We start from the raw sequence: 15,350 nt of genomic DNA, 5'->3' as shown, positions 1-15,350 counted from the left end.
TCAGCGAGTTTAAAGTCTATGAGGAAAATGATTCATTATGCACGTGAGCAGTCGTATTTGAAGAACCTCACCTCTCTGCGATGCTGCGGTGAGATCGAGACACAGACGTCTCGATGTCGATGGGGTGATAACGTAATCCCCTCAGCTCCAACGTTTCATCAAGAGAGCCGACCACGAACAAGGCATCATGACGATCTGCAGCAGAAACAAGTATTCCATTATTTATAGTTTAGACAAAGAAAGGGCTCGAAAGAAATCACTTCTGAAAGTCACAATAATGCAGTTAAGATGCTGAATGTGATCGACTTGTTTGAAATGGCGTCTCACCTCCACTTGCATCCAGCAGCTCAGTCCTCTTGATGAAGCCCAGGTAGCCAGTCCTGGCCCACAGAGTGTGGGGCTCCCCAAAGCTGAGTCTGGTGTTGAAGTGGTCTGCCTGCAGGCTCTCCTCCCCATAGATGGTGTAGTAGCCACTGGCACTGTGAGGGCTGTTCACCCAGATCTGCACAAAGACAAAAAGGAGAACGAATGAGGCCTGGATGTATGTTTTGTATTTGTGGGACCTCTAAAATCTGAGCGATTAGGTTTTCCTTTTGAGATAAACAAAATAAATAAAAAAAATCAATCATTTTTTTTGTGTCAAACAGCTTCACTCTGTGCTGGCGAAACTACTCAATATGTCGTAGAGTCATAAGAGGAACATGATCCTCTCTGCCCACTCACCTCTCCAAGATGGGAATCCCCCAGCGGGCCTCTGGTCTCTGGGTTCACTATGATGACCCTCACCCCCGGCAGGATCTTAGAGGAGCACATAAGAGGAGAGTTTAGCTTGAGGGATAATACAACCACTTCTATTACCTCTCTGGGTCTGCGGCCAGTACGTGTATTACACAAATGAGTCAATAATCAATACTTACAGTGCCTGACTCCATGAGTGGAAGACTCTGTGGCGCTCCTCGTTCCACCAGCCTCACCCTGAGTGACACGGACAAAACACGGCCTGTCAATCATTCTGATCGATCTGAGGGACCCATCTTGTTTATTTCCACTAATTGCATCGTGTGACCACTTCACATGATGAGTTGTTTTTGTACTGTTTAAAGCGTCTCCAGTCTTACCTGTCGTGACGCAGAGACTTCATGTCAACATAAACGGTGGAAGGATCCGGTCCAGCGGTGCCCTGGTGACACAGAGAGGAAAATAAAAATGATGAAATGTGAGAAATCAGACTGAACGTGAGACTTTTTGGCTCATTTAGACCATCAATAGGTTATTATTATTCAGTAATACTTAAGGTTGACATGGAAAAACATTTCTGTAGAGTAGAATAAAGAGAAATGTGTGCAGTAAGTATAAATTTTACAAAAAAACTGGCAGGTAAATGATGCATACAACATCAACAAATTAGTTGTGTTAGTGTGAGTTCTCGTGTGTGTCCATATGAAACCGACCTGCAGGCCGATGGCCAGGTTGACCCTGGAGCCAAAGGCAGTGCTGACGGCTCGTGGCGACAAGCCGAGATCTTTGAAGAGCTTGGAGAAGGACTGCGTGAGGGCGAGGCGAGGCCGCTCCTCTGCTATCACCACACAGCTCCGTACACATGACAGATTCAGACCCCGCGCCTGGAGACACGCACGGCTTAAAGGTTATTCACACTTTTAAAAGTTAAGTGTAAACTGATCTTGACGCTCAGCATTAGTGGACGTTTTTAACCAAAGTTCTTTGAAGTAGCAACAAAATATAAAGCAGAGATATTGAGCTATACAGAACGACAAGAACCAGATTCATGACTTAAAAAAATAGATAAAATTTGACTGATAGATGTAAACTTTCACATGCGGTCAACACCTTTTAATAAGTCTGCTATGTATCCGTCAGATGATATTCTTCTGTAACATACAGGTGTGCAAAAATATTGTTCATTCTGTTGAAATCTTGAAACGGATACTTATTGCTCACTTGCCGCGTTTGACTGATTATAGCCTCATCATGTTGTTCTCATTACACCATTAAAAACACAATCATTTTAAATGATTGATGATGAAACAGGTGTTTATTAGTTGCCTTCGCAGCAGATAGGATTCCCGTTTGCAACTAATTTATCTCTGTGTTATTATTAGAGTAACAACAGATATGACAGAGCAGTCATCTTAATTGTTTTGGGTGTGATTCTGACCTTCAGCATCTCTGTCTGCGTTCCCAGGCCCTTGGTGCAAAGCTCCATGACAGAGTAGGAGCAGAATGTGTCTCTGATCTTGTACTGACTGAGCGTGCTCAGCCACAGAGGCAGCGAGCTCTCCAGCTCCAGTGGAGGGATAAGGATGGACTGGTGACCTGAGTAAACACTGGAGCAAAAACACACTCGCTATAGCAACAACAGACACAGCATGTTATCTGAAATATGATATTCAGTCTGTGTTTGTGTGTGTGTGTGTTTGTGTGTGTGTGTGTGTGTGTGTGTGTTTGGGATACCTGGAGAGGCACCACAGGACGAAGCCCAGGCCACAGTATGGGTCCAGGCAGATGGCTATTTGGCGTGAGGAGTAGAGTTCACACTGCAGCTTAATGGAGCGGCACAGAGTACTGACTGCAGCATGAGACATCTGAAGAAAAAACAGGAAATGTACATAAATTCTTAAAAATACTTTGTGCTGCAAATAAGACATACAGAAATGATATTCATGTCATCCATGTAGATTTACTTTAGGATCTACAGCATTATTTCTGATGATTTTTTACCTTGACTCCAGTCAACATGCCCGTGGTAGACACACTGAAGTCCAGGTAAGCCAACATCTCAGCTGTAGGGGGTTTGTAGATGTGTGGAGGCCGCTTTCTGGGGAGATCATCTGTAAGGAGAGAGAAGAGGAATCTTTTATTTATTTTATTTGACAAAATAAATTCACTGTTTTACTGTTAGTATCAATGGGAATGCACTGCAATCTGATAATTATTCAGTGTTATTGTAGAGTGGGAGGATGCTATAATGTAAATGTGCCTTTTAACTGCACATTTAAAAGCTATCTCTGGTCATGTGCTACTTTCAAGAACTGCCTTATTATTTTATAAAACAGGTGAATGTTTGCTGAACATATTTAGGAGTAGAGAAGGTTAATCATCCTCTCAGTAAATAAGAGAAGAAAAGAAGTATTTTTCCCAGTGTGTTCAAAGTGAAGCAAAGAGCAAACAGGACACCTTGTGGTCAGAAGTGGTACACATGTTGGTCTCAAGTTTTTGTGCTAAATCCGGTCTGTCCCCAGAGACGTTTCATAAAGGCAGTATAGTAACCAAGGCCACACTTATAATAACCGCAGTCACAGCTGTTCATTTGAACAGATCTCAACCGCACCTGTATCGATGATAGTGGGCCATGTCTTGACGTTGACGCTGGCAGCAGCCTCCCTGGACCTGAGGATCCTCATGAGAGGCTGAGTGGTGAGGATGCAGGCTGCTTTGCTCACCTGTAACACGAAGCGAACATACAGAGGAGTTCATTCAAGGACACAAACTACCAACCTTTAACAAGAAAATCCTCCATTTAAGGCATTGAAGTATTGTTATGCTTTATTGATTTCTGTGGTAAAATTATATTTTATTTGTTCCCCTGCAGGGAGACGGGTCAAACACAGAACTACTCACTTCACCTCTTCATCTGGTTTTAGATTCAGTTACTTGCTTAAGGGCACTTCAATGCTTAAAATTTGCTCAAGTGGTGCTTAAAAAGTGTGGTCAATGTAATCTTGACTACTTGACTTATCTTATAAGGTTTGGTGACAAACTTCTCAATTGTTTTATATAGATACTGTAAAATATGCTTTAAGATGTAATGCAGAAAAAAAAGGTTCAGCAAAATCACAAAAAACATGTTCCACTTGCATGACTGGGGTTAAATGGGAAAACATGTTTGCTTTGTGCTTCAGGTGCACTGACTCTTTACGGAGTTGTCTAAGATGAAACAAATGCAAAGACAGTCTGAGTAGGACTTGTTGCACATGAATAAATGTACATTCATCACTTTATAATCCTCTGTTAATGCTTGATTGAATAACACTATGTAACAGAAGCACTATTTATCAGATAGTTCTTGACTTTAGCTCATGATATTGTCTTGGTGGTGTACACTTACGTCGATGATCATGCGGACAGTGGGGAGAGTAGCAGCCAGGTTCTGAGGATGGGGCGGCCTCACCGTCACAGGGATGACCCCCGCATAGAGACAGCCATAGAAGGCAGCGATCAGGTCAATACCTGCAAATAAATAAGAGACAGACAAGAACCTCATGAACTACAATATTCTGGTTCTTTTTCACTGGAAAAATAAGGACAAAGCTACAGTTACGAGGGGTGTGTATATTTATGTGTTCACCTGGGGGATAAAGCAGCACCACGTTGTCTCCTGTGTTGAGGCCCCCTCTCTCCAAAAGGGTAGCTGTGATTTTCTCTGCTCTCTTGTGTAGCTGAGCACAAGTGGCTGTGCACACTGCCACCCCCTACAGCAAAAACAGAGGAAGGACAGATGAACTCACACCCAACAAAATGGATCACCATTAGCACCGTCATCACAGCTAAATATAAGACAATTATGGGTTTTTTGTGTGTGTCAGTAAATATATATCTGATGCACTGATTCTTACTACGAACCAGTTTCTCAGATTGATTTGATGAGAGTGTGTTTACCTTTGCATTGAGCAGCACATATAGAACATGGTCTGGGTCAGTTTGGGCTCTCCATTGCAGGGCTTCAGACAAGAACTGGTGCTGAAAAGGTACAGAGAGGAATGTGTCATCACATAAAATGTCAAGAAAGGACAGAATCACTGAAAACTACACAAAGCTGCGTCATTAACAAATAATAAACCATTTAAAAATGACTGACAAATAAAAACATATAAAATCTGGCCAGAAAACAATCAGATATCAAGTCAGTTCATTTCAAATTGATTTTGTGTTAAATATAAAACAGAAAACATTTTAAAGTACGTCAAACATTTTCTGTGACGCTTTTGACCTCTCACTCAGAGACGGACAAGCACACAACAGGAACATGGCAGTGTCCAGAGAGTATTTTTCTGCCAAGTGCAGGGTCATGCTGGGACCATCTGCACCTGGTAGGGGGCAAATTGGAACCACTGTCAAAAACTAACAAGCTATGAGCCTTTCAAACAAAGGGTCTTGACACCTTTGAAAAGCTTAAAAGAGAAGTTTCCAATAGCTATTAGAAGCTTGGTGTATATTTCTTAAATAAAGTTGCTTCAAGGGAACAATCCACTGACTATTTTAACAATTAAATACATAAGAAGTATTAAATGCATTATTAGCTTCTTGATCAGTAGTGTCAATGAGCTGAGGAACTAGCCAGCGCACAGGTCAGAACAGGACAGGACGTGAAAGCAAAGAAATCCTTTAAAAAGGAAGAAGCCAAGTGAACATTGGGCAGCACATAAAAAAAACAACAACAAAGAAATAAGGTTAACACCATAATGTTCTCTGGACAAACAAACATAATATATAGCAGTGTCACATCGCTAGCCATATTAAAATCACTGGCTGGCTTTGTGCCATCCGCTCTCTCAGTCAGACAGGTCGTCAGTGAATCGGGAGTCAAATCATGCAGACTGGCTGCTCTGACCACTCATCAAAGCCATGCTACACACGGGGGAGCATCACAGTGAACACAGCAGGCAGAGGTGCACACCAAAAATGTTCCTAATAAATGCTTTTACTGTATAAAATGATATGGTTTCCAGTGGTCACATATGCTAGAAGACTGTTATAATATATAATAATCCTTGCTCAAAGCCTGCATTACCTCCTTAAAGCACATTTTGTAAAAGACAAGAAAACTATTATTCACTTAGAGTGGGTGAATGACAATTTATTGAGCTGGTTAGCTGCTGGCCAACTCCCATTTTACACTGATAAATGGAGAAGGCAACTCAACTTCACTGTTAATGTATTACTGTATATGAGTTTATGTGTGTGGACCCCTGCTGGCCGAGGAGCCAGCCTTGGACAGTCATCTTTGTGCGTCGGGACAAGCTGTTGCTGGTGGTCGTCAGGCTATTGCGGCTGCAAAAGCACATCTGACTGACAGAAGCAGCGGAAGCAAGGACAGGTGGGGCCAGACTAGAGCCTTACCATCATAGTGGGCCACATACAGAGCTAAAGCCCACCCCGAATAAAGGCAGAACAACAACAGAGATTTTAGGAAAAGACATCAGCATCCATTTTCCCTTCACAGTTACACAGTCACATTTAACTGAGTAAACATGAGAACACATTCAGAGCATTTCCAGTGTATACATACATCAGTTTCATTTGAATAGGTTTATGTGTTATGTGCAATAACTCGGAATAGCAACAGCATAAAGTTTGTTAGTCTAGATGTTAATGTCAGAGTCATAGATTCTTCAAATATAACTTTTCACAGTAATACAAATTAAACACAGTGATACAAATTAAACTGCAGAAAAGACATTTTCCTAACACTGTGCTGAGAGATGCCACATCTATTCATAGAGTCAGTGTAATGAAAGTGTGGTTTGTGGTCTGTGTGTCAGACGGTACCTTTCGGATCAGATCCTGGTCCTCCACCACGCCCAGCTCTCTGCCTGTGGCCTGAGCGATCCGTTTCCCTGCCACCAAGTTGCCGACCAGCATAGAAGCTGGACCAACATCCACTGAACAAATCAAGAGACAATCAGAGTCATTTATACAGTGACATATTTACATGCTCAATAAAACCAACAGTACAAACCCAAAAACAAGCAAAATCAACGACAACTATAAAAAGCAACCTACCTGGCTGTTTCTGGCGTGGTTTGGGCATGTTGGTAACGCAGGTGTGTGGACACATGAGGATGTTGCAGGGGTGCAGGTTTCCCTCCAGAAAGTTCTGCTTGGTTTCACAGATGTGGATGCCTCCGAGAGGCGTCTTTGGGAGGGTGTTGGCTGGGACGAGCGCGAGGCAGTACAGGCCAACCTGGTGGATACTGTCAATGGCCTGTGCAGAAGATATCCATCATGTCATATAGTTTCATGAATGCTAAATGAACACAGCATATCATAATGTCTCCTCATGAGGAAAGGCTGTTGAGTGTCTCTCTTTCTCTAATTATAATCAAGGTATTAAAGCTTTAATTTTATTCATCATGATTTTGAAATATAAACAACTTTTTCAAGCACAACTAAAGACATAAAGGGGAGAATCTGTGACATAATAACAGTTACAACAACTAAATACCATCATAAAAAAGAAAAGAACTTCACAAAATTTTGGATTTGGTTGTGACATTAACATGGATGCCCCCTGAAACTCGGTTCTGATTTGGAACCGGTTCTAAACTGAACTCTATTCAGTTTTTTATTGGTACTTATTGGTACAAGGAGTGAGATTAGCAGAGTGTAAAATCTGGTTTTTAAACTTCACTCAGTATTATATTGATGTCAGAAATTATTTTATTATTTTATTTTTATTACATTTTTTTAATTGACATTTCAGATTTGTTTCAATATTTAGTTATATTTAAAGTATAAATCAATTCTACTCCTGTACTAATTTATTCTTTTTTTAAAATCATAATCAAAAAACTTAAGTGATGAAAAAGAACTGATAAGAGTATCAAGAAAGAACTAGACCATTAATACCAATCCCCTCGACATTAGATACGTGCTCTACCTGCAGTACTCGACTCATCCACTGGAAGCTGTCCTCCTCACTGGCGTCAGGTCTCTGCTCTGCCACGATCACTATCCTCTCATCATAAAACACTGTCACTGAGAACACAGCGATCCTGCACAGATATAGATACAGAAGTTATTGCTCTTACTTAAAATATCAAAATATTATCACTATTTATATGGGTGCATGTATTGCTTCAGTGTAATCTGTACACTCATGCACCCTAATATGGACTGAAATTGTACACGCACACACACACACACACACACACAACAGTGAATCAAGCAGGCTGACAAACAGCGAGCAGGCAGCGCCTCACCTCCCCCTGTAAACTGTTTTGACAGGCTCCACTGCGAGCGCAGTGGCCACCAGGTCGTCTGCGTTGTGGCGTCGCCCGCTCACCATCAGCAGCCCTTCAATCTTCCCCACAACAAACACCAGGCTGCCCTGTAGAGGAAACAGATTTAACTCAGCATGAGAAACAGAGGTCTCAGCCGCTGTAATTTGTCAGAGAAGTTTTGACGAGCAAACTCTTTATTTTTATGTATGTGCGCCTTACTGGTCCTACAAATCCAAGCAGACCAGTTCGAGTGAAGGGAATTTCTCCTATGGGTGCTCCAGCCTGGTTCACAGGGATCACCTGTAGGAAAGCAGAGAGACCAAACATTGGACACCCAGAGAATAGTAGAATTTTGAAAAGAGTTGAGAGATGCTGCAGTTAAAAGCATAGTTAAAGTTGGCGTATTGTACAAAAATATTACATTTAAGTCCAAGACGGAGAAAATTGTAGTGAACAAATATAAGAATTGGGAAGATATGGGACCTTGAGTCTTGTGAGGCTTCTTATAAGTAAATGAAAGAATAAATACGATGCAACTATTGCATGATGTATGTTGCACCAGGTCTACAGAGCCGATCCCAACATTCCCTCTACAAGATGCAGAAAACACTTGCACAAGTCACCAAGATGTTCAAGTTTTTAACTATGTTTCTTGGCTCATACCAAACCATGTATTTAACAGTGACTGAATGTTTCATGTTTTTTCTACTATGCTCCACTATTTTGGAAGAAAAAAATGTGGGATGAGTCATGTTTGTAGTTCTTAAACATGGGTTTCCAACTCTGACAGACCTCAAATGTGTTTTTGGTGACACCAGGCAGGCCGTAGTACATAGTGCCTCCAGCTCGAGAGTTGATCACTATCTCTCCTATTTCATCTGTCTTGCACAGCTGAGGAGGCCCGTCTGGCTTCACAATGCACATCAGAGCTGAAACACACAAACAGGTCACAACATTAACATCAAGTATGTTTAAGAACTTGTATTCTGATGTTGACAGAAAGATGAAGAGGTAAATAAACTAAGATACAGTAAGAATGGACAGTAAAATGTGGCATCTGCTGCACCTCTGCAGTGCCGATTAAAGCAAACTGCACTGGCTTACCTCCAGGCATGATGTGGCCCACATCCTGAACAGTGAGAGCAGAATTTTTGTCCTCTGTGTTCACTCTGATCACCCCGTGGCTCAGCCCGCCCATGGACAGGATGGCCCTGGCTGGCAGAGGAGCTCCTCGTGCACCAGGCCTGCAGAGAGCGCATAAAAAGAGAAGTGACAGTGTGAGAGTAATGACAGGCCAGACAGAAAGGCGACAGAGAGGTGACACACTGTTGAGGTCTACTGATAAACAAATCAAGTCTCAGTCTCAAAGTGCAGTTGTTTTTTTAAATTTATAAGTGTTTTTATCTTGAACAGGAATGAAAAAATATGCTTTAGTTTTGAGTTGCTTTATCCTAAAAGTAGTGAAATTATTTTAGAGCATGATGTGAAGAAGGGAGGTGAATGTTTAGGTGACAACAGTAGTAATACAGTGGATGTTTGTAGGTGCAAAAGGCATGCAAGTTGGTGTCAAAACCACAAGTCAAGTGTTTATCTCTCTTGCACTCATTTCCTGCCAGATGAATCTGGTAGTCAGTTAAATAACAGTCGTTTATGTTAATTTCAAACAAAACAGACAAATTAAAATAAAATCCCAGCTCTAACTGTAAGACCCACTGAATTTGAGCAACTTAATGATGAATTTTATGTGCAACAAGCTACTCTTGTTGTTTGAGTGAAAACTGCACTAGTTTTGAATCCCCTTGTATCTTCGCAGAGCATGTGACTACGCAGATGTGGTTTAAAGAGATCACAACTCTAGCAACACTTGTAGTGTAAAGAACAACTTGATTGTTTTTGACCGACACGTTTCGGCTTGTGGCCTTCATCAAGGTCATCCAAATCCGCAGATGTGGTACCTGCGTATGGCCACAGTCAGCACCTCAGGAGAGGTTGCACACGGACAGATGACCTCAGGCTTCAGACCATGAGACTGGAACACATTCAGGAAGGCATCACATGACGACACAGACCCTGATAACAAGCAACGCATGAAAACATGATCAAAACAGAGAAGAAGTAGTAGACAAAGTGCACAACTCTATACATTAAAATGACTTTACACAGTAGTTTCTCGTCACAGAGGGACCTTGTTTATGCAGGAGAAGTGACTCACATGGGTTTGCTCCATCAGCCACTATGAGCATTCGTATGGAGGACAGGTTGGTGTCCCTCTGATCCTTGTGGGCCATCATAGCCCAGTGAAGGTCACGGCACTTCACCAAGGCCACACGAGCTATAAGAGGGCAAAGGGGCAAAGTTATATATTATGCACTATACAAATGGTTTCATCCAATATGTGACTGCTTTTAGCATTTGAGATAAAAACCATCTTATAATACCATTGTGTTACTATTGTCTGACATGTGGAGTCTCAGTTTTATATCTCTGTTCTATCACTTAAAATAGAAAGAAAATAAGCAACTATAGACAGACATTAGACTCTTAAACAGCAATGAAATATCAAACCATACCTTTGTGAATGTGGACCCTCTGCACCCAGGACATGGGACAGGCTTTCATGACAGCATACGGTACTGTGATCGTGTGGATTCTGTTCATAACACTCTGTAAGAAGAAAAAAAAACACACATTGTAAATCTCAAGGTGCTCTAAACATTAAGAAAGTCTGGATACACAGAACAAACTGTTGCGTCCAATCTCACCGTTAAGACGCCGTGCCACATGCCCATATCCTTCTTGCAGTCCAACACATTGACCAGAGTCTCCCCTGAGTCAAAAAACACAAAAACACATTAGCGAAGGAAAGAGAGGCGCAAGCATGAGAGATATAAGTTACATAAAGCACAGAGCTCTGACCTTCACAGTAGTTACAGGCCTGGGTCAGAGCTTGACAGTGGGTCAGCATGGAGATCTTGGACACAGCGACTCCCATCACCGTCCCCTCCTTACTCGCTTTGTACTTTATTAGGACGGACGCACACAACATAAAAAATGCATAAAAACAAGGCATCATAGAATAGATCAAATAGAAAAAAGGTAGATGAGGATTTCAGATGATTCATAAATAGAAGTGTAACATAAATAAGAGCCACACCCTGCTATAATTATTTTACGAGCAGTAAAATCAATTAAAATGCATCTGATGACTAAATTAGGAATGTTAAAACTGGCACTTGATGTTGTGAAGAGTACCTCTATGTAGGCAGTGTCTGTGTTGGCAGTGGGGATGTGAGGCTGCCAGTCTTTGGATGGTTTGGTCAGGTACTTGGTGTCTGTCACTACCCATTTCATCCTTGGCCATCCTAGTAGACGTCAACACAACACCACAAAGGAGCATAGAGACATATTTTAGCTGACTCAAAGGAAAAACAAAGTGCATTTAGGGACACTAATTATGAGCCGCACTCAGTTGACAAGGTTCACTTTGCAACCTCCTGGTGTCAAGGCCAAAGGTGAACAGCCAATAGTTTTAAAAGCAGAGTGACACACACACAAACATCACACTGTATACTCCCTTTAATGAGTGAGGATCTAATGGACCCACGGGAGACAGAAACACAGCTGAGCCAGCAGCACTGCTAGCGGTGCATTTGAGCTGACTGACCTTTGAACTGGATGATCTCTCCGTTTGGTGTCTTGGGCAGTCCTTTGAGACACACCTCACTAGTCAGAGCCAGACTAACACCACAACTCCCCAGTAGGAAGCCAATCTGCTGGCTGCCTGCATCCTATGGAGAGAGACAAGGGTCAAGAGACTCTCACTCTGTCAATATGTTGCTCATATTATATATCCATATTTTTTTACATGGATATTTGAGCAATAAGCCATTATATATACCCAGCACACAGTGATGATTAGAAGCACATACATGACATTAGGTTTATTAAAATGCAAGACAACTGAGGCACTGTTCTGTTCTGTTCTGTTGTGTTGGATGTGATTGTTGTAAATTGTTGCTTTTATGTAATGCTCTGTAATGTGACACCTATTGTACGCTGCCATTCTGGCCAAGTCTCCCTTGTAAAAGAAATAATGTATCTCAAGAGACTTCCTATTTCAATAAAGCTTAAATTAAAAAAATAAATTAAAACAGCCAGTGTGTTGAGTGACACTATGTGCATTTGGCACATTCTAGAGAGCAACTGCGAACCTGATTGAGCTATATTAGTTTCCGTCATACTTGTTTTGACTAGAGAGATTAACATCTGATCTTGTCTTTCTCACCACAGAAGAATCACTTGACTAGACTGACATCTTTTTACCTGTCGTGACAGCGGTACTTCAATGGGCACAGGGATGACCTCGGCCAACAGGCAGCCATAGAAAGCCACCCAGAACATGCCGGGGTCACTGTTTGGGTACACCAGCGCTACCTAAGAGACAGAAAAACTTATTTTCTTTGTCATGTTCCTTTATGTTTCACATACTCAGTGGTGACTGACAGACTCTTACTCGATCTCCAGGCTGTAGTACAGGTTCTGTCTTGGTGCCCAGTTTATTCAGCAGCGTATAGGCCAGCTTCAGACTGCGACTCCATAGTTTGCCTGTGTGGAAGAAAAGTCAACGATGATTTTAGAATATCTTGTTTATTACTGGTAATTTATCATGTATTAATGTTGTAGAACTAAACCTTGACTTGCTTATTGTCTATATTAACATTTGCATGAGGTGCTGCTCACCATATGTGAGTGTGTACAGGGGTTTGCCAGTGATATCCAGAGCAGTGAGGGCAGGGCTCTTGGCCTGGGTGGCCCCCCAGCGGGCCAGGGCAGCCTGCAGGGCAGGAGGCCAGTTACTGACAACACCGAGGGGCTCGCCCTTCACTGGGATGATTTGACGTCCTTCAGGCTTCGGGGTGTTGGGGTCCGGCTGGGGAACTGGATAACAACAGAGGTGCAGATGAGACGGGGATGTGATTAGAAAAGGCTCTGGTAAGGGTGTAACCTTACAATAACACTGTGGGCAACTCCGATGATGCGTCACAAGAATTTGGGTCATTTCTTACACAACTGAGTCACCATAGAAACTTGTGTGGACAATGAATAAGCATGTCATCAGCCATTCAACAACCAAGAGGATTTCCATGCTAGATTAATTCCTGACCAGTGTGGTTTAAAATAATGACTCTCTCTGGAAAAATGGTAGACGTTTTTCCTGGTAAGCTTCCATTAATTCCACATAAATAGCAACATTACAAGAAGGGACGTCATAGCTGCAAAAAGTATGACCCACAGTCAGTCGAAGTGAAGCAGCCCATTTAAAAATTGTGAACATGGGGTGATGCATTGTTAAACAGACTATGTGGGATGGTGAAAAAACAGAGTATGAATGTGTATGCACCTTCTACAATTTCCTCAGAGTCATCCAGGAAGAATTCGCTGAGTGGCGGTCTTTTGGGCCGTTTGAGTGTGTTCAACAGCTGCTGGATCTTAGTGGACACCCTGCTGTTGACAGGCACGCCTGGACAAACACCAAAAAAACAGCCACAGTCACAAACATGTGCAAACAAACAACCCCAAAAACCACACCCAGACACCCACACATGCACTTCTAGGCTAACACAAATCTCTACTTTATCACACACTCTCTCACAGGCAGAACCCTACGCACTAGCACGCAGTCAGGATCAGAATCAGCAGCAGGAAGAATTCGAAAGGGAAATTGGTACTTGAAGAGACACAGATTGGACGACCTTAAGGAAAATGAAACATACTGTAGGAGGATTTCTCTACGTCTAAACCTACGACACCAGACAAACATGAAGACAGATTTGACAGACACCAGGCTGGAAAGCAAGCTGATACGGGCCTCTTCAGCATCCCTCCCCTTTCCCCAGATTTTCGATTTATATTACCTTTTCTTTTTCCTTTTTTAAATGAAAGGCAAGACAGGGACGGATTAATGGACCCAAAAGAAAGAACACAAAATATCATTGTCAATGTCATTAGCAGCATTCACCACACAGTGAAATGAGGAAGATGTTTGAGGTGATTTCAGATGAACATGGGTAGATTTTTATTGATTTGAGCAATCTCCAGGCATCACTGAAATGCTGTAAACCACATGGTCAATGCAAAAAAGAAACGTGTCACTCAACTCAACTGCCATGACTAGAACATGCAAATGGTTTAACCTCTTGATCTGAAGCCAGAACCAGATGACAGTAACCAAGTTCCACACATTACAGGATAGAAAAGGAATTACTTTGTTTTCTTTCCACATCAGTAGAAACTTACACCCTGATACATCTTTACCACCAACAGACATTTATCCTGCTTTGTGTGAATGTGAGTGTGAGTGTGAATGTGAGTGTGAGTGTGAGTGTACCGTCAGCGGTATCCAGCATGCTAGAGCGGCTCTGTCCACGGCTCATGCCCCTGACCGCCGGAGGCAGGTCCACCCTGGACCCTCTCTCCTGGGAAGTGGAGGATGTCACATCTGGGGGGACACTGTTTTCTGGAGGAGGAGAGGGGAGAGTGAGCATCATAATGGAGAACAACAACCAACCATGACTGGGATGTAGGCATTCATTGGTGCCATTCATCAGTTAAGTTTACCTATGCGTGTGTGGGCCAGTACATCGGCCAACAGGGAAACAGCAGGCTGGAGCTGGGGCTGTGGCTGCGTCTTGGGCTCTCCATGGGAGAGGGTGGAGGAAGCGGATGAGGACGTGGAGGAGCTTTGGACGGAACGGTTGATCCAGTAATCGGGGCTCTGCAGGCTCTGGGCTAGCACTGCGCTGAGAGCTGCCTTTCTGCGCAGTGAGCCTTCATCCTCTGATGCAGAAGATGTGTCTGGAGGCAAGACAAAAAAACAAACAGATGGAGCATTGTCTTCTGATCATAACTCAAGTCTTCATTTAGATTTTATTTACTCTATTTAGCACCTTGTCCTCCCTAGAGAGCAGCACCAGAGTGTCTTGCTCCAGGACACTTAATGTAATGTGGACACTAAAGCCAGGTTTCCGATTGCCAAGCAGATCCTATAACCATCACACCACCCTGCTGCCCACTGAGCGTGAGAAATTAAGTTTACCTGGAGGTGTGCAGGTATCTATGGGAGACTGGACAAAGGCTGAACGTCTCTTGGTTGGCATGGGCAGTGCCATCTTCTCTTCTTTGTGTTTGGCCAGTGCTGCCTGCACGGCCTCTGTGTGGATGTCTACATAATGGGTCAGAATAAATAAGAGTGAGACAAGTGAGGTAGACAGAAAGAGAGAGTTGAAAGTCGGTGCTGGACAGTATTTATTCAGTATGTTTTATGAGTGG

At 42.6% G+C, this 15,350-nt stretch overlaps 1 protein-coding gene across 2 annotated transcripts in view; it reads right to left on the bottom strand.

The window, feature by feature from the left end:
• The window catches only part of dip2ba (disco-interacting protein 2 homolog Ba), a 44,553-nt gene that overhangs the window by 4,300 nt on the left and 24,903 nt on the right, over positions 1 to 15,350 (bottom strand). The window contains exons 4-38 of one of the 2 annotated variants that reach the window (XM_044350994.1): positions 15,118 to 15,243; positions 14,640 to 14,876; positions 14,410 to 14,538; positions 13,937 to 13,948; positions 13,423 to 13,542; positions 12,762 to 12,959; positions 12,535 to 12,626; positions 12,345 to 12,455; positions 11,686 to 11,809; positions 11,274 to 11,383; positions 10,938 to 11,040; positions 10,784 to 10,848; positions 10,592 to 10,685; positions 10,234 to 10,353; positions 9,977 to 10,091; positions 9,126 to 9,265; positions 8,814 to 8,950; positions 8,241 to 8,321; positions 8,001 to 8,128; positions 7,679 to 7,793; positions 6,802 to 7,003; positions 6,568 to 6,680; positions 4,678 to 4,758; positions 4,367 to 4,490; positions 4,127 to 4,248; positions 3,350 to 3,461; positions 2,740 to 2,849; positions 2,473 to 2,603; positions 2,177 to 2,345; positions 1,452 to 1,622; positions 1,119 to 1,180; positions 918 to 975; positions 724 to 798; positions 328 to 502; positions 72 to 195 (exon numbers count right to left, since the gene is read on the bottom strand). In XM_044350994.1, coding sequence (XP_044206929.1) covers positions 72 to 195; positions 328 to 502; positions 724 to 798; positions 918 to 975; positions 1,119 to 1,180; positions 1,452 to 1,622; positions 2,177 to 2,345; positions 2,473 to 2,603; positions 2,740 to 2,849; positions 3,350 to 3,461; positions 4,127 to 4,248; positions 4,367 to 4,490; positions 4,678 to 4,758; positions 6,568 to 6,680; positions 6,802 to 7,003; positions 7,679 to 7,793; positions 8,001 to 8,128; positions 8,241 to 8,321; positions 8,814 to 8,950; positions 9,126 to 9,265; positions 9,977 to 10,091; positions 10,234 to 10,353; positions 10,592 to 10,685; positions 10,784 to 10,848; positions 10,938 to 11,040; positions 11,274 to 11,383; positions 11,686 to 11,809; positions 12,345 to 12,455; positions 12,535 to 12,626; positions 12,762 to 12,959; positions 13,423 to 13,542; positions 13,937 to 13,948; positions 14,410 to 14,538; positions 14,640 to 14,876; positions 15,118 to 15,243 — 4,186 coding nt within the window. The remainder of the gene's footprint in view (positions 1 to 71; positions 196 to 327; positions 503 to 723; positions 799 to 917; positions 976 to 1,118; positions 1,181 to 1,451; positions 1,623 to 2,176; positions 2,346 to 2,472; positions 2,604 to 2,739; positions 2,850 to 3,349; positions 3,462 to 4,126; positions 4,249 to 4,366; positions 4,491 to 4,677; positions 4,759 to 6,567; positions 6,681 to 6,801; positions 7,004 to 7,678; positions 7,794 to 8,000; positions 8,129 to 8,240; positions 8,322 to 8,813; positions 8,951 to 9,125; positions 9,266 to 9,976; positions 10,092 to 10,233; positions 10,354 to 10,591; positions 10,686 to 10,783; positions 10,849 to 10,937; positions 11,041 to 11,273; positions 11,384 to 11,685; positions 11,810 to 12,344; positions 12,456 to 12,534; positions 12,627 to 12,761; positions 12,960 to 13,422; positions 13,543 to 13,936; positions 13,949 to 14,409; positions 14,539 to 14,639; positions 14,877 to 15,117; positions 15,244 to 15,350) is intronic. The other variant, XM_044350995.1, reaches the window with a different exon arrangement.

This window comes from Thunnus albacares, chromosome 5, assembly GCF_914725855.1.
Source record: "Thunnus albacares chromosome 5, fThuAlb1.1, whole genome shotgun sequence".
NCBI lineage: Eukaryota > Metazoa > Chordata > Actinopteri > Scombriformes > Scombridae > Thunnus > Thunnus albacares.
The sequence above is the reverse complement of the archived record's forward strand: the minus strand, read 5'-3'. Positions and strand labels throughout refer to the sequence as shown.